This window comes from Rhinichthys klamathensis, unplaced genomic scaffold (genome assembly GCF_029890125.1).
Source record: "Rhinichthys klamathensis goyatoka isolate OS25496 unplaced genomic scaffold, OSU_Roscu_1.1 h1tg000123l_1, whole genome shotgun sequence".
NCBI lineage: Eukaryota > Metazoa > Chordata > Actinopteri > Cypriniformes > Leuciscidae > Rhinichthys > Rhinichthys klamathensis.
Window position 1 is genome coordinate 3,866,308 of NW_026606660.1, and position 25,934 is coordinate 3,892,241.

A 25,934-nucleotide genomic window follows, 5' to 3' on the forward strand; every position below is an offset into this window, starting at 1 on the left:
AGAGGTGTCACTCTTGCAGCTTTCCAAATTTGTGGCACAGTACAAGTAGTTAGTGATAAGTTAAAAAGATCTACAAGAGGAAAGATCAATATGTGAGCAGCCATTTTGATAAATTTAGCTTCCAGCTCATCTGGTCCTGCACTACAATTTAATTTAAGGTCCTGTAATACATTAAAGACATCAGTAGGCATAATCTTTTTAAATGAAAAAGAGCCAGCAGGCATAGAAGAATAAGAAGACCATGGCAAACCATCAGAGCAAACAGATTTTGAACTACATAAAGACGAAAAATGATGATTAAAGGCATGAGCTATTTGCAAAGGATCAGTTAAAGTGTCATTATTCTTGCATATTCGCTTCACAAATGTTTTTTTATTTTTGTTCAGAATGTTATTTAAGTGATTCCAGAATTGCCTCGGGTTATTGAAATCGCGAGAGAAACAGTCTCTATAATAATTTGATTTGGCATTCCTAGTTTCAGTTTTACATTTATTCCTTAACTGCCTGTAAATTGACCCATCCAATTCATCCTTTGAGAGACGATATTTAACCCAAGCTTTATCTCTTTGTTTGAATAGTTGAAGTAGATTAGAGTTTAGTTTATCCATGGTAAATGCCTACCTTTGACCTTAATCGTTCTCACAGGAGCATGTTTATCAATTATGGTTTTTACTTCAGTATGAAAGAAGTTCCATGCCTCTTCTACAAGTGGAATTAGTTGAAGCCTGTCCCATCTAATATCTAATATATCACTTATGAAGTAATCAATATTAATATTTTTACATTGCCTTATTGTGATATATTTATATGGGGAACTCTGTATTTTAATTTTCCAGATGCAGTATATTATAGAATGATCACTAAAGCAGTCTGATAAAACACCCGATTTAATAATCCTATCTGGATTGGAAACAAGGATCCAATCAAGCAATGTAGCAGAACGGCCATCAACTCTCGTGGGTTCTTTTATTAACTGAGTAAGGTTTACGCTGCCTATAAGATTTCTATCACCCGAGGAAGACCGATCCAACCAATTATTATTAAAGTCACCCAGTATGATCAGTTCATTGTGTCTGTCAAGAGAATTAATAGTAGCCAAAATAGCATTTAAGGAATCAGTGGGAGCAGAGGGAGGTCTGTAAATATTTCCGATAGTAAGCTGTTTGTTTTCATGAAAAATGATATTAGTAAAAAGACACTCAAAGTTAATAGGCTCAACATTAGGAGAGACATACTCAGAAACGAGATTTGTATCAACATAAGTAGCCACACCTCCTCCTCTTGATGTCCTATCAGCTCTATATAAAACATAATTATCAATTCCCACCTCATCATTAGTGATTTTATTATGAAGCCATGATTCAGAAATAGTGATTATATTAGGTTTATGTAAAGCAACCCATACCCTGAGAAGATCAATTTTAGTAGCAAGGCTCCTGATGTTGAGATGAATTACTTTTAATCCTTTAATTAGATCAATAACTCACAAATAAGTAGGCATATAACAGATAATAGGGTATAAGGAACAGATGGCGAGAACAACAATGTTAACAAATTTAGACAAACAAAAACAAATATAAAACAAAACAAACTAAGCAAGCAAAACAAATAGTCCATAGTTAAGCAGTAACTATGAAGAATACTCCGAGAGTCTCATAACCCACATAAATATTAATTTGTAACGAAAAATAAAAATTATTTTTACCTTAAACATTTCATAGTTCATTATCAATTCATAATGGTTTCACAGAGAATGCATCAAATTAATTAGCTCATAACTAGACAAATTATAAGTAATGCATGTAACTTTATATTCTGGACTGCCAAATTAAAGACTTACAGTAGCTCTATATAAGCAGTGCAAAAAGACAAACCAGATCAGATCTCTGACTACAACAACCAGCCATCAGCAGGGAAAAAAGGAAATAGGCTATTAAGGCAAAAAAGTCCAAACAGAACTACTGCTGTCCAAACGGTATCAGTAAACAAGCAAGCCTTCAAAAGGAGCAATAGGCTAAGGCCTATCAATACAGTTTAAATAGAAAGTTTAAATAGTACAGCAAAGGCCAAAACTGCAACACACAGTACAAAACAAAACACCAGTGAATTCTAAATAACAGGAAGGAGTGATGCTACATAGTCTCTGGCTTCATCAGCTGAGGAGAACATTTTCCTACCTCCCTCCTTCGCATTGATGGAAAGTCTTGCAGGAAATAATAGCGCAGGCTTAAGTCCAAGTTTGTAGAGGTCCGCCATGACTTCACGATACTTTGATCGCTGTTCCATTACTTCGGGAGTGTAATCCTCGTAGATCGCGATAGATGTTCCCCGGTACTGATGCCTTCCCCTTCTAGCTCTAGCTTCACGTATAATAGCCACTTTCTGCTGGTACCTTAGAAGGCGTATGATGACTGGCCGAGGCCGCTGACCTGGGCTCGGTTTAGCAATGAGAGTACGGTGAGCCACTTCACAATCCGGCAGAGAACCCAGAACACCCTCACCGAACACTTCCATCAGAAGCCCCGAAAAGAAGGAGGTGGGCTGGCCGCCCTCAATTGATTCAGGTAGGCCGAGTAGCCTAATATTATTGCGGCGGCTACGTGATTCTAGATCAGCCACTTTAGCCAGCAATTTAGCGTTATTCGCCGACAGTGAAACACAGGAAGTTTCCAAAGTTGAAATACGCTCATCCTGTAAGTTTGCATTGCTCTCAAGTGCTGATATTTTCTGAGCATGATCAGACAAAGTCTCTTGCATACAGTCAAGTTTAGTTTCAAGCGAAGAAAAAGAAGCTTTAAAATCCACAGCGATTGATTTCCTGAGGTCATCCAGGAGGCTAGAAAGAGTCGCCACATTCAGCTCATTGGTAATTTCTTCAGTAGCAACCGATCCTGCGTTTTGATCCTTCCTATTAAGTCTGGTTCCCTTGGCAGCCATATGAAAAATCAGCTTAACAAGTTAATAGCAAAACAAAAAGTCGTGAGAATGAGACTCAAGGAGCTGCAACTACACCAACACACTCGTCGCCGCCATTTTTGTCAAGTTGGATCAGAAAGATGACGCAGTGGCTGAGTTTGTTTTCGATTTGATAATAACAATAATATTAATAATTGTTAATAATAATAGTATATTTATACTTTAGCTGGGATACTGTAAGACAAAACAGGCATTGTGACAAACCTGCTGTACTATGGACAACATTAGCATTAGATCTTTCATTTGTCATGTTTCCTCAGAATGTCCTGTTGTCCGCACACGTATCAGTTCTCGTTCAGTTTGGCCTTTATGTTCAGCAGCTATAGGTTAATTAGATGACACCAGTCTCATCTATAAAAGTGTACGCAGGATCCTTACTAAAAGTGTACATGCGCTCAAACGGCAAAAAAAAAAAAAATTATATATTATAAAATGATTTATAAAACACCAGAACGGTCAGATAGCGGAAGACTGTGCGCACACATGCGTCTCCACCTCGTCTTCTCCTCGAAATAACCATATATGGAGCTTACAATGCCTAGTTTTACTATGCATATCCTCATCTGCATCAATTGCATATGCATTTTCATCCACGTGATACCATGTTTAACGGTACAAGACATTAGTAAAATGAGATGTGCCGTCACAGTACATTGCTTAAAATCATTTAGTAGCCTATCCTTGCATTGTTTTTGAATAAATAAATCAAATAGTATGAAATACATTTCAGAGACAGTTTTTCATAATCTTTTCCACTGGCCAAATAGTATTTTTAATGTCTCTATTTTTGAAAACAGATAGGCCTTATTGTGCATTATTGATCATTATTGCATGTAAATATTTTCTCAGACAATGAGTTCTGCTGTTATCATGCACTAAGCAATCCTTGCTGTAGTTAAAACATTAAAACACAGCATGCCACAGGAAAAGTGTTCAAAAGCATCACATCCACTACAAATATTTCTATTTATTAGAAAATATTTTTTTTGTAACTTCTTGGTAATGATTTTGTTTAATTTACAGTTGAATTAACGATTTCATTCAGAATGAATGGCACCCCTGGTAAATATGATCAAAAATGGCTGTAAAAAATAAATCTGCATTGTTTATCCTTTTGATCTTTCATAAAAAAAAAGCAAAAATCTAACCTTTTGTTTTAAGTAAAAGAAATGAAAGTGTGTGGGGGGGGGGGGATCACATTATGAAATAAAAATCTTTTTCTCCGAAACACGTTGGCCTCAATTATTGGCACCCCTAGAATTTTTTACGAGTAAAATATCTCTGAAGTATATTCCCATTACAGTTTTTCTCGATTGCTTAAACACATTTCTTGAAAATATGCCTCGTATTCTCAAAACAGTAAACACAAATCCATAACGTCTCACCCAATTCCCCAAACAACCTATTTTCAGGTCAAAATGAAGCTCTACACTCAAAACCATTCACTCTTGCTGAAAAACCAAACTTTGCCCTCAGACAGGACACACAAGCCCTCAAAAATACACACACTACAACATAGTCTTACACACTGGTGCTATAAATTCAAAACAACATTTCCAAAACTGGTAAGTCATGTTGCTTGTGGTCCCCCCCATCAGGGCAATAATTAAGAAGTTCCAATCAACTAAAGATGTTACGAATCTGCCAGGAAGAGGACGTGTGTCTATATTGCCTTAAAGGGTTAGTTCACCCAAAAATGAAAATATGTCATTAATGACTCACCCTCATGTCGTTCCAGCCCGTAAGACCTCCGTTCATCTTCGGAACACAGTTTAAGATATTTTAGATTTAGTCCGAGAGTTTTCTGTCCCTCCATTGAAAATGTATGTACGGTATACTGTCCTTGTCCAGAAAGGAAATAAAGACATCATCAAAGTAGTCCATGTGACACCAGTGGGTTAGTTAGAATGTTTTGAAGCATCGAAAATACATTTCGGTCCAAAAATAACAAAAACTACGACTTTATTCAGCATTGTATTCTCTTCCGGTTCTGTTGTCAATCCGCGTTCACGACTCCGCAGTGACGCTGATGACGTAAGACGCTGCTGAAGTGTCATCTGGTGCGTCCGTGTATTCGGGTTCAAATAAATATGGCTGGGCAAAAAAAATGCAAGTCTTCCTCTGTGTCGAAATCCTTAGACATGTTTTGCGAAGATTGTTTTGTTTACAGCGTGCGTCTCCCTCAGACTGTAAACGAAGCTCGGGCGCACCAGACACACGTCAGCAGCGTCTTACGTCATCAGCGTCACTGAACGCAGCTTGACAACAGAACCGGAAGAGAATGCAATGCTGAATAAAGTCATAGTTTTTGTTATTTTTGGACCAAAATGTATTTTCGATGCTTCAAAACATTCTAACTAACCCACTGATGTCACATACTACTATGATGATGTCTTTATTTCCTTTCTGGACAAGGACAGTATACCGTACATACATTTTCAATTGAGGGACAGAAAGCTCTCGGACTAAATCTAAGATATCTTAAAGGGATAGTTCACTTTGAAATTAATTTTTGATATGTTTTAGCTTACCTCAAGGGCATCCAAGATGTAGGTGTCTTTGTGTCCACAGTATTTTCAATTTTGATATTTTTAGGTCAAACCGTTCTTGTCTGTCAGTCAGTCATATAATGCAGTCCTATGGTAACTTCCTCAAAGAGCATGCACAGAGAAGTCCAAATTAAACATGATTTAATGACTCGTAAATGTAAGTACACATTGATGGCCTAAGACACGAAACGAGCGGTTTGTGTGAGAAAACGAACAGTATTTATATCGTTTTTACCTCTTGTAAACACAGCCACGTCCAAGTGATCTGAGGTCGCGGGCGCTTCGGTCTTTTCCGGAAAGCACCGGAAGTGATCTCTCGCCCGTGTACGTCACTCATTGTTTACACAGAACAGAGATTGTAGGTAAGACGGCTAATTAAAGGGGTACTAATTTGCGCTTATCCGGGATGTTTAAACCGTCGTAAAAGAAAACAATTTTTAAAAAAAATAAAAAATAAAACAATTGTATGAGTGACGTACACGCGCGAGAGATCACTTCCGGCGCTTTCCGGCGCTTGCCGGAAAAGACCGAAGCGCCCGCACCCTTAGAACACTTGGATGTGGCTGTGTTTACAAGAGGTAAAAACGATATAAATACTTTTCATTTTCTCACACAAACCGCTCGTTTCGTGTCTTAGGCCATCAACGTGTACTTACATTTACGAGTCATTAAATCATGTTTAATTTGGACTTCTCTGTGCATGCTCTTTGAGGAAGTGACCATAGACCTGCTGCATGCATTATATGACTGACAGACAAGAACGGTTTGACCTAAAAATATCAAAATTGAAAATACTGTGGACACAAAGACACCTACATCTTGGATGCCCTTGAGGTAAGCTAAAACATATCAAAAATTAATTTCAAAGTGAACTATCCCTTTAAACTGTGTTCCGAAGATGAACGGAGGTCTTACGGGCTTGGAACGACATGAGGGTGAGTCATTAATGACATAATTTTCATTTTTGGGTGAACTAACCCGTTAATGCATGGTGAGGAGGAGAGTTTGAGTGGCCAAAGACTCTCCAAGGATCACAGATGGAGAATTGCAGAGATTAGTTGAGTCTTGGGGTCAGAAAGCCTAAAAAAATATATATATATCAAACAACCCCTACATCACCACATGTTTTTTGGGAGGGTTTCAAGAAAAATCCTCCTCGCTCATCCAAAAACAAACTCCAGCAAATTCAGTTGTCAGACACGACCAGTGTTGGGCATGTTACTTAAAAAAAGTAATTAGTTATAGTTACTAGTTACTTCTCACAAATAGTAACTGAGTTAGTAACTGAGTTATATCCTTATAAAAGTAACTAATTACCAGAGAAAGTAACTATTGTGTTACTTAAAAAAAAAAAAATTCAAATAGGCCTATGTCAAATAACTTGGATGCCCCCAGTATTAAATATGTTAAATGAATGAAATGGACACTTAATAGAATAAATTATTATTATAAAACATTGAACACTAATCTACACTATTTTAATGTTGCTGTGGGACAATGTGAGAGACACCTATTAAATTCAATATATTATTCTAAATATTATCATTACTATAGTAGAACAATAAAACATAATAGATGGTTTATACTTAATATCGCACAGACCACAACTGGCCAACAAATAAGTTTAAAAATAAATTATGCTACTTAAGAAATGTGCCAAAAATGAATAAATAATAATCAATATACATACTCTTTGTAGTGCATATTAAAATGCTAAAACTGTTACACAACTTCACAACTAGTAGACATACAGTATTTTCTTCCTCACAAAAGTAAACTGTTTAACAAGAAGTGCTCTCTCAATATAATACTGAACAATTTACCAAAAAAATAATAATAATAATAAAATATAATATTTTTGGTGTTTATTTTTATAACCTATGGAGAACGTCATCATCAGAGGTTATTTAAGCCAAATTCTAGGCATGTTTGCCGCACGTGTTTACAACCGGTCAAACAAAGATGTTTTCTGGGAATGTTCCCTGCAGGTTATTTTCGGGTTTTATTTTATAACCTAAAGAGAACGTTGCCAGAACGTTCCCTGTTATTTTTAGGTTTTATTTTCATAACCTACCCAGAACGTACCCTGCAGGTTATTTTTTAGATTTTATTTGTATAACCATGTAAATTAATTAAAACGTTGCAGATGATACCAATAGGCTATAGAGATTATTCTAATGCTGAAATTTGTCATTTATTTATAAATAAACTATATGATGCTCGGACACCCTCGGTCTCTCTTGCGCAACTGTTGAGCGCGCTCTCGGACACACTCGGTCTCTCTCGCGCATTGTTGCAGTGTTGAGCGCACTCGCGGCGTTCGCTTCGCTTTTGTCCACTCCGGCGCCTCATAAAAACACACACACACACACCAGAGAAAAAACTTTGCAGATCCAATGGCGGAGAGAGAGCCTACTCGGATGAAAACCGCTTCAGTGAGTTCAATTATAGTAACGCCACATTATTTTGTCAGTAACGGTAACTGCGTTGTAATGGGGAAAGAGTAATTCATTTGATTACTCGTTACTGAAAAAGATAACGCCGTTAGTAACGCCGTTTATTTATAACGCCGTTATTCCCATCACTGGACACGACTGGAACTTTTAAAAGGGAACGGATTCTGTGGTCAGATGAAAATTAAAAAAGGATTTTTGGCAGCAAACACATTAAATGTGTTTGGTGCAAACAGGGATTAAAAAGTACCCTATGCCTACGGTTAAATATACTGCAGGATCTTATATGTTGTGGGCCTATTTTTTTGCTGGAGGTCCTGGACATCTTCCCATCTTCAAATACATGGTATTAGGATTATGGATTCTAGCAAATACCAACAGACAAAAAATCAAAACCTGACTGCCTCTGCTAGAAATCTTATAATGGGCCGTGGTTGGATCTTTCATCAGGACAACGGTCCAAAACAAACATTAAAATCAACACAAAAATGGGTAACTGAGCACAAGATGAAGCTTCTGCCATGACCGTCCCAGTCTCCTAAACTGAAGCCTATAGAAAATGAGTGTGAACTGAAGAGAAGCAGCACCAACATGAACTTGTGAATCTGAAGGATCTGGAGAGATTCTGTATGGAGGAATGGTCTCTGATCTCTTGTCAGATGTTCTCCAAACTCATCAGGCATTATAGAAGAAAACTCAAGAGCTGTTATCTTGGCAAAAGGAGGTTGCAAAAAGTATTTAATAACAGGGAGTCAATAATTATTATGGCCAGAGAGTTTTGGAGAAAAGCATTTATTTCATAATGTGATTTACCCCCCACTTTCAATTATTTTACTTCAATGAAAGTTTAGATTTTTGCAAATTTTTGGAATGAAAGATCAAAAGGATAAACAATGCAGCTTTATTTTTTACAGCCATTTTTTATCATATTTTCTAGGGGTGCCATTAATTCTGACCACAACTGTAAGTGCTTAACTCCATTAATGAGAATGGCATATTTAATCTAAATGTGTATATTAGATGTAAAACAGTTTAAATCATTCTTTTATTCATTTCAACTATTATTGTGAACATGCACTGTATTCATGAGGATTTAAAGTGTTTTTTCTTCATCTGCCGTCAGTCCCTCAGCTCACCATCGGTGTCGCCAAACTGCTTTGTCTCCAAAATATGCATACGCATGGCTCAGAGTTTACGCACAGGTGCGCACATTCTCCCGTCAAGTTTGTTTTTAATAGCTCACAACCTTTGCGTGGGAAGTGGCGTACGCACGTTTCTAGCCCCGTTTTGTGTCACGTTTATAAATGAGACCCCAGAGCATTTAATTGATGTAAATCTTCAAAACCCTTTTTAATAAAATCATGAGGATCTTGGGATGATGCATTGCATACCAATTTTTTTGTAAATTGGACCAAAGACTTGGGTTAGTTATTAACTAAAAACACAAATGTACTTATTACTAGGGTTGGGTATCGTTTGGTTTTTTTTCGATACCGGTGTCAAATCGATGCTTTTAAAATGGTACCGGTGCCTGAACCGATACTTTAAAATAAAAGAGAGCCTCAAAAAGATGGTGAATGACATTAAATAACGTGTTTTTATTGAAAGAAATAAAATAAAATTGAATATATTAAAATTTTAGAGTAAATATATTAATATAAGTAATCTAAATACAAAATACAACAAATTTACATAACAAATTCACAATAAAACCTAAGCCACCTAACCCAAATACAATAATTTAAGACAAAATAAAACTACAGTAACAGCAACGTAGTCTGTATTCTTGGTATGCTACAAACCAGCTTTAAATTTCAGCAATCCTTCCACCTCTCCTGACTTATTGCATGTCCTGCACAAGGTGAGCGTTATTTTAGAACGCATCACCTTAAATGCGTGACGCGAAACCCATCGTGGAAGAAGAACGCCGTCATGTTTACAACTGTGACAATGAGCGCTCATCAGGATCTACTAAAGGCTGGATTTTCAAAACTACGTGAGGTTCGCGGCTCTATTGTTGCACAACGTTCTTGAATGAATAATTTATTAGATGTACGCCGGTCTGTAATTGTATGGACATCGACTTCACATTTTCACACTAAACATGACGTGGAACAAATAACGAACTGTGATTGGTTGCGTTATGCCAGTCAGTCCTTGGCTGATATTTTTATTCTTAAATACACGTAAGTGAATGTGTTTTGTCATTTAAGAAACCTTTATAATGATCATGGTTCATGTTATTTGAACTTGATCTATAACGCGCATTGGGCGCCATGTTAGTAGGCACTGCGGTTCAGAGAATTGTATCTGTCAGGCTACAACACGTCAATTCATCCACTTCTCCCGAAATACATTAAAGTAAGTGGCTGGTGAAGTATGAGAAGAACAGAGTAAATTTTATAGTTGCCTACACAATGTGTATCTAAACACGTCATCAATTTATAATTGAAAGGATTGTTATTGCCGCTTCCACAGACATCAGTGTGTATTTTACAAACTATAAATGTTGTTTTGCTAGTACTTATGTGTATTTAAATGTATGAAACCTAAAATAAAGCTTGTGTGGTTGAAAATACTGAATAGTTGTGATGACACAGCGCTGAGCGCGTCAGTCTCTCTGGCTCAGTGCCAGCCAACATGCGAACGCAGATTTGAATTTTAGAAGTTGATGATGAACATTGAGAACGCCAGTATGGACGATCATACGCGTCAAAGGGTTAACTAGCAATCACATGCGGTGATGATGTTTCTTACGTCCGTTTTGGAGAACCAGAGGGTAGGGGTGTGACGGTTATTATATAACCGTGAGACCGACGGTTATAGTTGAACACCGTCATTAGAACTCTATAACCGCCAAAACCGTGCTATTAAAATATTTTTTACAAACATTTTTTATCTTAGAGAATGTTTAAATACTAATATCAGCTTAAGAGGGAAACGGAGGCTGCTACTGCTGGAGATGATTCGGGAGAGGTCTGTGCACCTTTACCGATCAGAGCGCGCGCTGACACGGAGTAAAGCCTTGTTTATACTCGACACGTCCGCACGATCGCGAAGGTGCGCGCGGCAAAAATGACGCGTTCGGTGCGCAAGACCGGCAAGACCCCATTTGGCTTGGCTGTGTGTTTATATCTATGTGCTGTGTGCACGGCTTTTTTTTGTAACAGCGCGCGCGGCGCCGCGTCCGAATCATAGACTTCAAGCCGAATCTGCCCGAGCATGCACGTCTCACCGCACCGGCACGCAGTTTGCGCGTCTAAATTGCAAAGTTCATTCCAAAGTTTTTTCGTTAAGGTTTTGTTACTGTGTGTGACTTATTAAAAAAAAAGCACGTTCATGGCAACGTTTGTTTGTTTTGTTAGTTAAGGATTTGTTTACTGTGTGATACATTTAATGGAAAGCACATTCACTTCTAGTTGTCTTGCTGTTCATGTTAAATAAACGTAGAGCCAGTAGCTAATCAGTGTCTGCTTGTTTATTCAAACTAAGTTGTCCTATAACAGACGAACAGTTATTCAACCCCCCGACGACGGTTATGTTATGAACCGTCACTTTTGACTCACATCATAACCGTCATCACCAATTCTGAAACCGGCACACCCCTACCAGAGGGCAGATATTTCAACCGACAGCTGAGGCATTTAAGTGGCACCGAAATGAGGCAACGAAATCTGCGTTTTGATTCGGTCCGGTTAGATACCGGTTACTTAGGTACCGGTTCCATATCGGTGCCCGGTTTCGGAACCCAATCCTACTTATTACGGCACCACCTAGTATCCGACAAATATATTTGGAGTGACATGCGGTGTGCAGCCCTGTAATAATGAAAGTAGTGTGGTCGAAAAGGCAGAATACAACAAAGGCCAAACAAGTAACACTACTGTTACCGATATTTGTTTTTCAATAACGTGCATTCCAACACATGATCAACAAAGAAACCTTGCACATGCCACAATGACATTTGAAAGAAACAAGCATGGCACTACATTTGACAGCTCACCTGTAGGCCCTTAACAAAATTTTGAACCGAGAAGTCATGGTAGAGGAAGATGCCCACCAGCACCTGAATCACCCGACTGCTGAGCTTGAATGGAAACTGGGAGTTCAGAATCAGCTATGAAAGACAAACGAATAATGAAATCAGAAGAACAAAAAGAGGAAATTACTGAAGTACTAAAAAGTTAACTTGCTTTACAAAACATAATGGTTATTTACCTTGTCAAAAACAGAGGCTAAATGCTGAGTACATGAGAGAGACTGAAAGACCTCAATACAGAGCAGAGATGACACCGAGTGGGGAAGCCTGTGCTGGATAGCACTGGGAGATGTGGCAATGCCAAAAATAAAGATGAATGGAAGCTCCTGGGTGTATCGACTGTTAGTAAGGAAAAAAAAAGATTAGGGTTTCTCAGATCACGACCATTTACAACAGCTTTTCAATTTAATGTACAATATTAACATTTCCTGCAAATAATAGTGCTTTCAAGGCAGGCAAAAGACAGTTGTCTTAAAAATGTAATCTCAGGTATTAGGTTTAGGTTCTGTTTAAATGAAATACAATGCTGAGTTCTGCTGTGGCCATAGATTTTTGTCATCCAATCTCAATGGGAAATTTTCAACCAACACCGTCAACACGACAGAGCGCATATGTATACACTGACTGGGCTGTAAACAGTCAAAATGCATTACAATATTTAAACAATTTTAATTGTGCGGCTTTTCAAAATCAGAAAAGGTGTATCCGTAAGATGAAACCACATTGTAAAGCCTACAGTGATAACAGTTTGCTGATTATAATTCAAGCAATTCACTTTTGATACATCATGATGCACCCCTCATGTCCATATACAGAGGGTGTAAAGAATTTTTTTTTAAACTTGCAAGCACTGTAACACACACACACACATACTTCTATCACACTTCACATACTACATTTCACTAGACAAATCCCACCTGCAGATAAGGATAAAATCCTGTAAAACTTGAGAGTTGAATGCCTCAAAGTCTTTGAAGATCACAACAACAGGCAAACTCCGAGGCAAGTCATTATTTTTCAAGTTTTCTTTCCTTTGCGGAGAAACTTGCGGGCATTTCTGCAAAAGACCAATTATTCTGAATGTTTAATGTACAAAGTTCAGTAAATAACAGGACAGAATCTCTTTCAAACTTCTATTAGAATTTACCAAACTCGTTTACAAATTTTAAATCTGACCCAAGCATTCTAATATATTGCTGCTATAATCACATACAGTACTTCATCATTTTGATAATAATATACACATACAGTAATCCACAAAAGAAACCAAACCAAAGAGCATCATATCAGGGTTTACTACACAATGGAATGAGATCTTTTCAGCAAGTAGCGCTGCTAAATCTATTCTTTCAGAATATAAATATCTTTTTATTGTAGTTAAAGGGTTAGTTCACCCAAAAATGAAAATGATGTCATTAAAGGGATCATATAATGGTACATGCACTTTTACAAGTTGATTGTACTGAAATGTGTGTTGGCAGTGCCTGTACACAACCATCATATAATGATAAAAATCCATCCAGTGGTTTTGTTTTAATCTCCTTATATATTTTCCCCTGTCTCAAATTGAGCCGTTCGTTTTTGTGACGTCAATAAAACGGACGCCCCTCCCACGATTGTTGATTGACAGCAGCGTTTCAACACAGACCCGCCCTGAGCGAGCTGTCATCATAGTCCGTCATTGTTGATACGCTGGAGCAGAATGGCGTCTAAGCGATTGTGGTGTTCTGTTCTTGGGTGTAAAAACGAACACAGCAGTCATTTTGATGTTCCTAAATCCGAACCGCTGAAGACGCAGTGGCTGAGTTTTGTTTTCGAAGGGAATATTCCCCACGATCAACGTCAATGCTTTCATGTTTGCGCGAATCATTTCTCACCAGACTGCTTTATGCGTATAACACGTATTGACAACAGAACCGGAAGAGAATGCAATGCTGAATAAAGTCCTAGTTTTTGTTATTTTTGGACCGAAATGTATTTTCGATGCTTCAAAACATTCTAACTAACCCACTGATGTCACATGGACTACTTTGATGATTTCTTTATTTCCTTTCTGGACAAGGACAGTATACCGTACATACATTTTCAATGGAGGGACAGAAAACTCTCGGACTAAATCTAAAATATCTTAAACTGTGTTCCGAAGATGAACGGAGGTCTTACGGGCTGGAACGACATGAGGGTGAGTCATTAATGACATAATTTTCATTTTTGGGTGAACTAACCCTTTAAACATAGTTTATCTTCTCCTACCTTGGTAACAGTCTTGTACCACTGACACAGAGCACTAATAGTACACTGTGTCCTTTGCAGTAAAGCAGTTTCAACCTCCTGTTCTTCATCCACAGACACTCCTTTTCCCATCAGCTGCTCTAGAAGCTTCTGAATCAAGAGCTTCACAGCTGTCCAAAAAATGACATAAAACTGCAGGATTATTGTTAAATCTGGTGTTATCACGCCTTGAGGACATGCATGCTAGTTTTTTTGCGGATGAAGCTATGCATAAATCATTGTGAGCTCAATATATGCTTATTTTGAGTAGACGGGTGGAGAATAAAGCTTGTCCGCTCAATTTTCCTCTAACTGAGATTTATATGAAGCAATATGTGCATAGTTACTGATGTACATGCATTTTAATAAATCTGAAATTGATTCTACATGCTGCCTTTTGTGTTTAAGCATACTTCAGGATGAAATCTAAGCAAGATTTGTTTGCATTAGGCCCCAGAACTCAAGGATGATCTTATACAGTAAGTGACTTTTTGTGTGTAAAGTGAGACAAAACATCCATCTGTGTTTCAGAATACATAAAACATTATTTTTTTAATGATGTGGAGAAAAAAAACTGCTGCTAAGACCCAAATTGAATCCTGTAATCAACACTTTGCATGTTTGAAAACCTCAGCTTTTATTAAAAGGTAGTGCATATGTACTTGTTCAGTTATATTTAATAGTGTATAGTTTTATACATACCTGCACATTCTTTGGCATGAACAGACACCACAAACGGGGTGACAGAATCCTGAAGGAGATTACACAGACTTCGAAATGTCATGGCATGATCCGGCACATTTACCCCTAGAAGACAATAAAAGGTTTAACTAAGCCCTAAAATAGGTGGAACTAGGAGTGGGGCTTGGGGCAAAAAACTTCAGTGTTTGTTCTTTCAAGGTAGCCAGAGTTAGCCTGGCTCCGCCCTCCTACATACTTCCACTCAATTTTCCTTCAGTACTACGTCTGTGATTGTGGTGTATTCTTTGGTTTTCTCCGGTCAATTTTTTACCGGTCCAATCAGCGAACAGAGTGAGTGGCTGAGAACGATGACGTTGATGTCATGCGCTAGTTTGAGTGGTTTGAGTCGTCATACATCATGACCAAACGAGGCCAGCGAGGCCAGACTCTCTGTACAAATGAAATGTACGAGAGTCTGGTGGGACCAGGCTAAGCCAGAGTACCACGAGATCGTTCTTTATATTCTTAGAATTGAGAAAGAGCCTAGCTCTTCAGGAGCAGGATTGGAGACCACTGATCTAAACACACAAACCTCGGTTTCCAAATATTAATCTAGTCAGATGAAACAAAAAAAAAATTATATTTTTTTTCAAGGAATATTGCCGTATTTTAGGGGTGTAACGGTACACAAAAATCACGGTTCGGTACGTACCTCGGTTTTAAAGTCACGGTTCGGTACGTTTTCGATACAGCAAAAAGTAAGAAATGCCAGAGAAATTTCCTATTTGTTAAAAGAAAAAATATTTTTTAAATAAGTTGAGTTTTCCTACATCTTGAAACTTTCAGGTTTATAAATGGGTGTCATCTTTGAAGGATGAACAAATAATGTTTTGGTCATCACATTAAAAATAACATTTAAATATATGAAGAGTTCAGATGCAAAAGCCATTTGAAATTTTCTTTATTCAAGCTTGTATATTTAAGTTCAGTAATTTCACTTAAATGGCAATGAAGATTACCTATTAATTGTCATTTGAGTGAAATTACTGAACTTAAATAAACAAGCTTCATAAAAATGATCATTCTAGAAGAAAATTTCAAATGGCACTTAGAGGCTTTTGCATCTGAACTCTTCATATATTTATTTATATAATATTTGAGTTTTGAAGTGCTGGAAAAAGATGTGTGAAGTACTTGAAAGCATTTCACTATTCCAGCCAAACTGGTTACAGTTATGGTGCATGTTGCTGGTCTGTGGACGTAAAGTATTACTAACTTAGTTCATTCACGGCACAATATTTCTCCTGGTGTCCACGTCAGCGCTGTTTGATCTAATAGAGATCTACGGTTAATAACGGAGAAATGTGAATGCTTCTCACTAGATCTCGCAGCGATGTTATTACTTCAGTGGCGAATTCAAATGTTTTCTTTACTGGATCTTAGCGCTGTGTAGTGACAGTGTCGCTTGATCGAGATCGGCTCGCGCTGCACAGATGTTGCTGGTCCGAACTCCGAACTGATAAACGATCCGTGAAGCACATGAGTAGCGCAGTTTCGTTCCGCTTTCTTTACGCTTGCCATTTGATGTTGCGCAACGTTGTGGTGGTCGCGCGAGCGCGAATTTTGTCGGTAGGAAAAATGGTCCAAGGAATCGTTCGGTTTGTATGCGTACCGAACCGGAAGCCTCGAACCGAAACGGTTCAATACGAATACATGTACCGTTACACCCCTACCGTATTTATTATAAAATGACAACCTGTCACTCACATGACATCACAGCAATAGCAAACCACAACCATACAACGATCCAATCAATTCTCGATGGACAAAATCAAGTCCTGCCCTACATTTTTTCTTGTTCGAGAAGCCGTTTCACTCAGATATACATCACAATAGGGAAGAAAAGAGTATGGCAACTTTCGTTTCATGCTGACTTTAATGCCTGCTACAGACTGTGCGATTTTGGCAATCTTATAAGATCATTACAAATCACACTGTATGACATGGATAGTGGTGAACAAATAGAGCAAGATGAACTTTGGCAATTGTGTTTTTTATGTGTGCTGAAAAAAGAGAAGGAAGAGAATATGTGGCTAGGGAAAAGTTTCCAATTTGGAAATTTTGCAAATGGAGCTTAAGGTAAGTAGTTTTAAGTTTTAGCGCCATGTCACGTTGATCAATATGCCATTTCATGTTGCATTTTTGTTGGCTAGTCAGTAGGCGTAGGTCGTAGCAAACACACTGTGAGATGATCATGCTAAAGTTCTGACACTGTCACAGGCCTTTGGTCTATGAACCTCTCTCTCACTGTACGCCGTAGGACCACTGTTTAGGAGCCATGACCACAGAAATCGCCACGATTGGTCATATTTTGTCTGGGACAGCCCAAAATCGTACAATTTGTAACAAGCATAAGGGGAGCACACAAGCTTACAGTATATGCGCATGCGGCCATGCACAATACTTCAGTCTGACCACCTTTTTTATTAAAGAAATGCAAGAACAGAATACAAACAACATCTCATTAAAGAATGTTAAAATTAGACAAGGGAAGGGTGTACATGACAAAATATTAATTATTAGTAAAGACTGTACAAATTAATAATTGATAAAAACACATACATGCTTTCATGCATGCACTTTACTTTCTGAAACAATCTTTAAATAGATCAAATCGAAGTTGTTCAAATAAAGGAATATTTCTGTTCCAATGATTTATAAAGTTTACTATTTAGGATAAGAATAAGGCATAGCCTACCCAGCATTAGAGCGGCTGTGGGGATTTCACTGGTTCTCTGTCTCCAGACATCAGATGAGTTGGCGAGGTCATGCTTTTTAATAAACTCGACTAGACTGTCAAGCACATGTTTATTCAACTGATCTTGTATTACCTGTAAAAAAAAAAAAGGCTATATATTTATCAAGAAACAAAAATAGATGAAGTAATGACTGAGACAATTCAAGCGTTTGCAAACGCAGATGAGGAAATATATAAGTTACGTTACCTCTGTGTTCATTTGAACCGTTTCCCATAATTTCTGACAGATCCTAAAGCGATCGCTTCCGTTATCGTCACTACCATCCACCAAATATCCACCTACATGGGGAAAAAACCGAAACAAAATGCTGGAAATGCCGATAAGTAACTTATTTGTAAGGTGACAGGGATGAATCGATTTGTTTTTATGTAATAATGTTTATCATTACTCACCAACATGTCTCTTTCTCTTTTTAGAGGTTGACTTAAAAACAAAACATCCCTGAAAAACATAATCTATTAGTCTGGATGTATTTTTATTTTACTATTATGAGTGTTTATATCATGAATGTATAATTATCCTCAACAAAGTTGATTAAATTCAGCAACTATGGGAGGATGAACGCATGTCTGCTCGATATTACCTTTGACACTGATGAAGTGAACGTTACAGGAGTTTCGCTCATTTCTGTTCTTCAAAATTGAGAGGTGGACAAACTTCAAAAACACAAGCACACCACGCGTTGTTGATTCTGCCGCTTTTCCTCTTCTTTGTTTAATTCTACATTCGCTAAACCATCGTTAGGCGTTTTACTGCCACCAACTGTATAGGAGGAGCGCTTATGCATTAAGTTATTGCTAGAGAAGAATGACAGCAGAACTTAGGTGCCTAAAAAAACACTGTTGAACAATATTCTATCATTTGTATTGTAATATTTTTTCCCCTAAATTTCCCTAATTTTATGATTGGTTTATGTACTACAAACGTGTGCATAAATCATCATGGATTTATAATGTGCATTTTTTTAAATTTTATATAAAGAAAACATAGGCTATTTTACAGTTTCTATACTGTAACAAAGGCAATGAGCACTCCATTATTGTCAATCACCACTGCATTTTTCATATACTTTATTGTTATAAAAAAAAATGCCCAGAGATGGCTTGAAAAACACACATAAACAATATTTTCGCAAACTTGTGTTAATTGTTTTGACGCAGGGCTCCAACTCTCATCTGAAGGATCCTTGGAAGGCAGCCTTTGTTTCGCGTCCTTCAGCTCATTTTGAAGGATTCAATCCGTTGCACATATCCCAATTAACGAAAAAGAACTGGCAGTGAGCACTGAGCACTCAGCTTGTCTTGAGTTCGTTATGAAATCATTGAAATGTAAGACAAAAATAATGTTTTCAGAGATGAAGGCATAGATCTTATCTATTATGTTTGTGTGTAATTTAAATTCATCACTTTTCACTAAACTGTCAATCATGTAACCCATTGGGAGACCACAGACGGTTGTCAATCAACTGCAGAGGCAGCCTTTGCAGAATTCGGAGGCCTTTTTCAAAGAAAGAGTCGTAGGCCCACACCCCCATTTAAAGAAAGACAGACAAAAATTAAAATATTGTATGTAATGAGACTGAAATTACTTTATTATCTCTGCTATTTTTAACAATGTTAACTCATATTTCACTCTTAAAAGGTACAATATGTAAGATTTTTGTAATAAAATATTCAAAAGCCACTTTCACAGTGTGATATATTTCATGCAGTTGTGTACCTACAGTATCCCAAAAGTTCCTAAGGATTTGTAAATCGTGAGAAATTCCAGGTTTAAATAATGGCTCGTCCCTTGTCATTGTCACCTATCAATGACATAATATACATAAGTCGCTAATGCGGAGTCTATGTGTGACGGGTCACTCCATCCTACTGTTGCTGCTACACATCACCACGGACAACCACTTGGATCAGGTTTCTTTATTGCTGGAACACAGTATGACAGTGTTGAATCTTGAGTTCAGCAAATAGATCTCGGGACAACAATCCATTATCTCTCTATCTCAGTGTGTGTAAATGCTATACAGATACAGGAATGTATTTGTACTGGTTACAAATGTATGTGATACTCCTAATGGAAAATAAACCAAATTAGATACCAAACATATTCACAACAAAAATGCATAACTTGTATGTCTATGAAATAAAATAAAACTGTGTGATCGTATAGTGGTTTTAGAATATTTAGGCTGAATTATAATCTCTACATACAACATACAGTACATTTCAGCAGTACAATAATGAAACTGCTTGATCCATTTACATTATATTGAAATAACAAAATAAAGAACATTATCATTGCAAACGCAGCACTCAAGCACATGTTTGGCTAATCTCAAGACTACCACGCTGGTCCGCTAAACTCGATTTGCACACAACAAATAACATGACGATAAAACCATTTACACAACATAAGATTATTACCTGGAACACAGTATGACAGTGTTGAATCTTGGGTTCAGCAAATAGATCTCGGGACAACAATCTAAATAGCATGTAAAGCAGTGGTCTCAAACTCGCGGCCCGCGGGCCATTTGCGGCCCGCGGGGTGATATTTTGTGGCCCCCTACTTGACATTAAATTTTAATGTTAGTGCGGCCCGTCATTGCGTGTGCCGAGTTTTTTTTTTTTTTTATCCCTTATGGGCTACCATAGATAGTCTCGTGACAGCTTACGGTGGGTTTGTTGTCAATAGTTGTCATAGACAACCGCGAAGTACAAACATACTGCGCCTGGAAAAAATGAGCGCGTCGCTTCAATTATGAGCGCGCTTACCGCGCGCCTACATTTGAAATAACGAACTTGAGCGCGCAAAATATGTGAGCGCGATATGTGAACGGCCCCTTGGCGAGCTACCACCAATCAGGCCACGAGCTACTGGTAGCTCGCGAGCGACGTGTTGGAGAGAGACCCTAAAACAATGTGAGAATAATCACTTTGAGCTTGTAATATGTGTCCAACAGGTTGATAAGAAGGTTTGCTCTGATTTGTGCAGTCAGTAATTTGAGACACTATACATGTGTAGAAACAATTCAATAAGACGGGCAGACATGACTGCAAATATTTGTATTTCAAAAGCAATAATTGTTTTTCTAAGTATAATAAAAGGAAATGTGCCTTCCAAAAAAAACATTCAATATCATTAATGTGTTGTATAGAGAAAATAAAAAGGACATAAGCAAATATAAATATCACAAATATGTGTTATAGCAAAGAAAGTTTGTAAAATGAACTTCAACTGTCAGAAGGACAGCTCATGAAGAACCAATCATGTACAGAAAGGAATGTTCAAATTCAGAGGAACAGTTCAGAAGAAACGTTAATAATAAATATTGAGAAGATTGGATCAGTTGTGCTCCTTTTTTGGAATACTTGAATACTATTTTTTGTGGAATACTTGATGTGGCCCAGCCTGACCCCGACTCTACCTCAAGCGGCCCCCAGTTAAGTTGAGTTTGAGACCCCTGATGTAAAGCAAGTGACAATTAGCACGCTAGTTCACATGAAAATATGCTTGGTTGCAAATCTCTAAAACATGGCTTTACAAGACACATAAATCATCAACTAAACTCAAAATAGTTAACTGAAATCATTATAAGTACATCGCGTGACAAAATACGAGACATATGTACTTAGAATTATAAGAAAACCTTGATTGTCCCAGACCTCCCAAATTGCGTGACTTACCCATTATCTCTCTATCTCAGTGTGGGTAAGTGCAACGCGATTCCCACAGTCACACTGAATCAAACTACCCCTAGATGGCGTAGTTGCATCACTTTTAATATAATTTAACTAGCAACTCTTTTTACTCCGTTACATACCCAGCTAGAAATGTTACGTTCCCAGGACGTTCTCAGAACGTCCCCACTGGTGTCAAGGACGTCGCCTAGCAACGTTCCGGGAACGTTCTGAGACGGTCGCGATGTGGAGTTCTTTAAAGGGGCGGAGGACGTTATTTTGCGGACCTTCACGGAACATTCGGGACGTTCTCGGAACGTTTAAGGGACCATGTTTTATTTGGAAATGAGAACGTTCTCAGAACGTCCCCACTGGTGTCAAATACGTCGCCTAGTAACGTTCCGGGAACGTTCTGAGACGGTCGCGATGTGGAGTTCTTTAAAGGGTCGGGGGACGTTATTTTGCGGTTCTTCACGGAACATTCGGGACGTTCTCGGAACGTTTAGGGGACCATGTTTTATTTGGAAATGTGATGTTCCTAGAACGTTCTAAGACCGTCCCCACTGGTTTCAAGGACCTGCATAGGGAACCAAACTAGAATGTAACTGCAGAAACTGTTCTTCTTGCAGAACCTTAATCAGGAATAATGCTGCGTTCCAGGCAGGTTTTTGAGCACGTAAATCACGACTTCAAACCACGACTCACGACTTTGTAGCATTCCAGGCCAGTCACGCCAAACTACCTGAGCGCAATATACATACTTATTTTTTCAGACACATAACATTGTAATACATAATCGTGTGTGTATATACATACTTATTGTTTCAGACACATAACATTGTAATACATAAACTTGTGTGTATTATTATCATTATTATTATATTATTATTAATTTGACTGCAGCGTTATATTGTCCTAAAGTGTATTCTCACTGTGTACCGCCTGCAGAAACACTGCATCCGTAGGGGCTGCCATTGTTGTTTTGTATGGTTTTGCGGGCTATGTGACGTCAGAACTCGTAACTGGGAGTACATCGATCTAGTACGAGTTCACGGGTGGGAAGTCACGGGTTTGACTGCCGTTCCAGTGCACTTTCACGGGTATAAGGTTGGAAAAACACGGGTTACAGGTTGCCTGGAACGCGACATAAGCATGCACGTTTAACACAATCAAAGATAAAATACAAAGCAGGGATCCTTCATTTATATATTTATTTTGTGTGAACAAAAACAGATTATAGATTAATATTAATGTGGTCATGCATAGGAAGCATACAGAAAATAAATCCAGTAAATAAAAAAAATCTAAGTTTTTCCAAATATTAGGTAACAGTAGCTATTATTATATACAGTGAGTGATACAGAAACAATATTAAATATATACAGTGTGTGTGTGCGTGTATGTCAGTCACATCCTCAGGAGGTGCCCGAAATTCTTCTTCTGGTGCCTGGAAAAAATCAAACATATATTTACCAATCACTTCAACGACTTTTTAATTACTTTTTACTTCACTTTGGTGTATAAGTAAATAAGTGAAGGGATAAATCAAAACAGTTGTTATTCTAGAGAGAGAGAGAGAGAGAGAGAGAGAGAGAGAGAGAGAGAGAGCTGATGAAGCAAGTTTATTCTTAAGTGCTTTGTTCTAATCGCGTTATTGAATAGTGTCTGTAAACTGCACAAAGACTGTTTTTTTTGTAAGTGAATATTTGTAAGTGACGTCACTGGTTAACTGTACTAGCTTACTTCCAATCACCCATTGACAAATTACCAGCAAAACAAAACTATCAAAAACTGTTATCAACACAAAGATGTGGTTAAAACCCCAAACTTATATATAACAAGAGCTCCAGTGTAACGTTAACTTAACTTACCTCTTCTGAAAACGGTTGAGATGCTAACGGACTTTTTCGAAGACACAAAACCATTTCTGTAAAGTAAATATTCAACAGAAGCGTATCAATTACACGTAAGAAAGGTGTCAGGAACGTTTGTATGTATTATTTGTGTGATTTTGTTAACTAAAATTACCTGAAAGCAGTGAAAACAACAGAGACGCTATAGTTTTGCTGTTTGTCAGTTGATGAGTGTCCTCGTTTCCATGGTTTCCATCTGCTCGCGCGCGCTCCGGTCTTTGAATGCGACTCGAATGTTTACGCGCACGCACATTAAAACCATAGAACACTTCAAGGCACGCATTTAAATAAACATCTATAATTTAACATATAACAATTTAAAATATCATTAATTTTAAATCATGAATTTAAAACTCATTGTGTAGTTCTATGACCCATTCACTTGAAAAATGCTTTATTTTTTATACCATCACATTGCTTTTATTTTTATTATATATAGCCGATTTGTAAAAGCACTAAAGACTGCTTTACATAAATGAAAGATGGTAATGAAATAACGGGCCCGTGACGTTGCAGTTTCGTTGCCAGTAAGTCATAAAATTAGCAAGTTGATTATGTATCTGGAACGTCCCCCTAAAGTCACATTGGAAACGTTATCATATGACCAACAGAGGACCGTATGGAAACGTTCTGTTAACGTCCCAAATGTCCTCTTTGTAACGTTTTTGTGTGACCATATTATCACCAATATCGAACGTCACCCTAAAGTAATAACGGGAACGTTATTATATGACCAACAGAGAACCGTATGGGAACGTTCTGTTAACGTCCCGAATGTCCTCTTTGTAAAGTTGTTGTGTGACCATAGAATAACCAGTATGGAACGTCCCCCTAAAGTCACATTGGAAACGTTATTATATGACCAACAGAGAACCGTATGGAAACGTTCTGTTAACGTCCCAAATGTCCTCTTTGTAACGTTTGCTATGTGACTATAAAATACCCCAAATAGAACGTCCCCCTAAAGTCATATAAGGAACCTTGAACTGCAGCACTTTCATAACCAAAAGAGGACGTTCTATGAACGTCCCTAATGTTCTGTAAAGGTTCCGAACTTTCGTTACCTTTAGAGAACTTTTAGGGAACGTTGCACAAGGTCGCGAGAACGTCACCTCCTACGTGGGTACACCCCCCTTAAATTATGTTAAAAGGGGCAACATCCATGAAAATCTGATAGACAGAAAGAAAGGAAAGGACCAAAAACTAAAAAATAATAATGTGTATCTCGAGCACTGATGTACCAAAATCTCAATATCAAAAATTCTTCCATAAGAAGTGCGTAAACACAGGGTGGTACCAAACCTTGTATTTATCACAGAGAAACAGAGATGCCATCTACACCTCACAGTGTTGTACATAACTTTGCCCTTACAGGTTAGATAATGTCAGGAAATAATCACAGATCCAGGTCAGGCTGGCAATGAAAAAAAAAAAAAAAAAAGTCTAATTGGACATACTAAACTCCCATCGACACTGCAATGAAACTAAATGCAGACCCTAAAATGGGTTCAGTATTCTCCAACAATCTTTGGCCTGACATCTCACAAATAAGCCTATTTGGATTCTTGACACTTCTTCCACATCTGGTGACAACTGAAGGGGCTTGTGTGTTAGGAGGATGCGCACAAACAACTTGGTCTGGTCTAACCTCCACCAGATGTGGAGTGTCACTAAGGGACACAGATCTATCAACAGGTAAGTGTGCAATGTCGTATTCTAGGTCTGGTGACTTGTCAGTGTGTTCATGAGTGATTTGGTCAGTTACAAAGTCATCAAGAACACTGTCCTGCCATTCATCTGACTGGTCATCTCCAGAGGCATCTACGGATAAGGCCTTCTCAACGACGTCTTCCTCAGAAACACTCTCACTCTCCGCTAAGACCGGTGACTGCATGAGCCAGTCCATGGTGCGCGTCTGAGAATCCTCCTTATCAGCCACTGCCACAGAGCTCTGTGCACCGGCACACCAGTTATCAGACTGTGACTCCTCAAGGGATGCCAGGTTCCCCTCCTGTCCAGGGAATGTCAGGAAATCTACAGGGAGCAGCATGTTTCTGTGTACGACTTTTTCCTTCCCTGTGACAGTATCTCTGATTCGGTACACATTGACTGCGGATCTCACAGACACCACATCGAAAGGAGTTGAGTCCCACCTGTCCGCGACTTTTCTCTTTCCTTTCTCACCACGTTTGGCCAGCAACACGCGGTCGCCCAGAGCCAACGGCATTCCTCTGACCTTTCGGTTGTATATTTTGGCATGACGGGCTTGTTCTCCGGTTGCATGCTTTTGGGCAATCCGCGCTGCTTCAGATAGGTCCCTCTTAAGGTTGTGCACGAACTTATGGTGGCTGATAACATTGGCGTCTTCCAGAACATGGTGAAACATATCGACAGGCAAGCGTGGGATCCGCCCAAACATCAGGAAAAACGGTGCAAAGCCTGTTGTCTCATGCACCGTGCAATTATAACAGAAGGTCAGCATTTGGAGCATCTGTGGCCACCTGGACTTGCACTTCGGAGGAAGAGCTCTTATCATGCCTCCAAGAGTTCTGT

The 25,934-nt window shown here is 38.3% G+C and overlaps 1 protein-coding gene across 1 annotated transcript in view; it reads right to left on the reverse strand.

The window, feature by feature from the left end:
- Positions 1-18,550, reverse strand: part of orc3 (origin recognition complex, subunit 3) — a 46,298-nt gene extending 27,748 nt beyond the window's left edge. Inside the window, exons 1-9 of the mRNA XM_056255917.1 lie at positions 18,372-18,550; positions 18,181-18,229; positions 17,975-18,066; positions 17,728-17,860; positions 14,991-15,095; positions 14,271-14,419; positions 12,935-13,074; positions 12,197-12,356; positions 11,982-12,095 (exon numbers count right to left, since the gene is read on the reverse strand). Of these exons, the coding sequence (XP_056111892.1) occupies positions 11,982-12,095; positions 12,197-12,356; positions 12,935-13,074; positions 14,271-14,419; positions 14,991-15,095; positions 17,728-17,860; positions 17,975-18,066; positions 18,181-18,229; positions 18,372-18,413 (984 nt within the window). The 5' untranslated portion in view covers positions 18,414-18,550. The remainder of the gene's footprint in view (positions 1-11,981; positions 12,096-12,196; positions 12,357-12,934; positions 13,075-14,270; positions 14,420-14,990; positions 15,096-17,727; positions 17,861-17,974; positions 18,067-18,180; positions 18,230-18,371) is intronic.
- Positions 18,551-25,934: the final 7,384 nt, after the last annotated feature.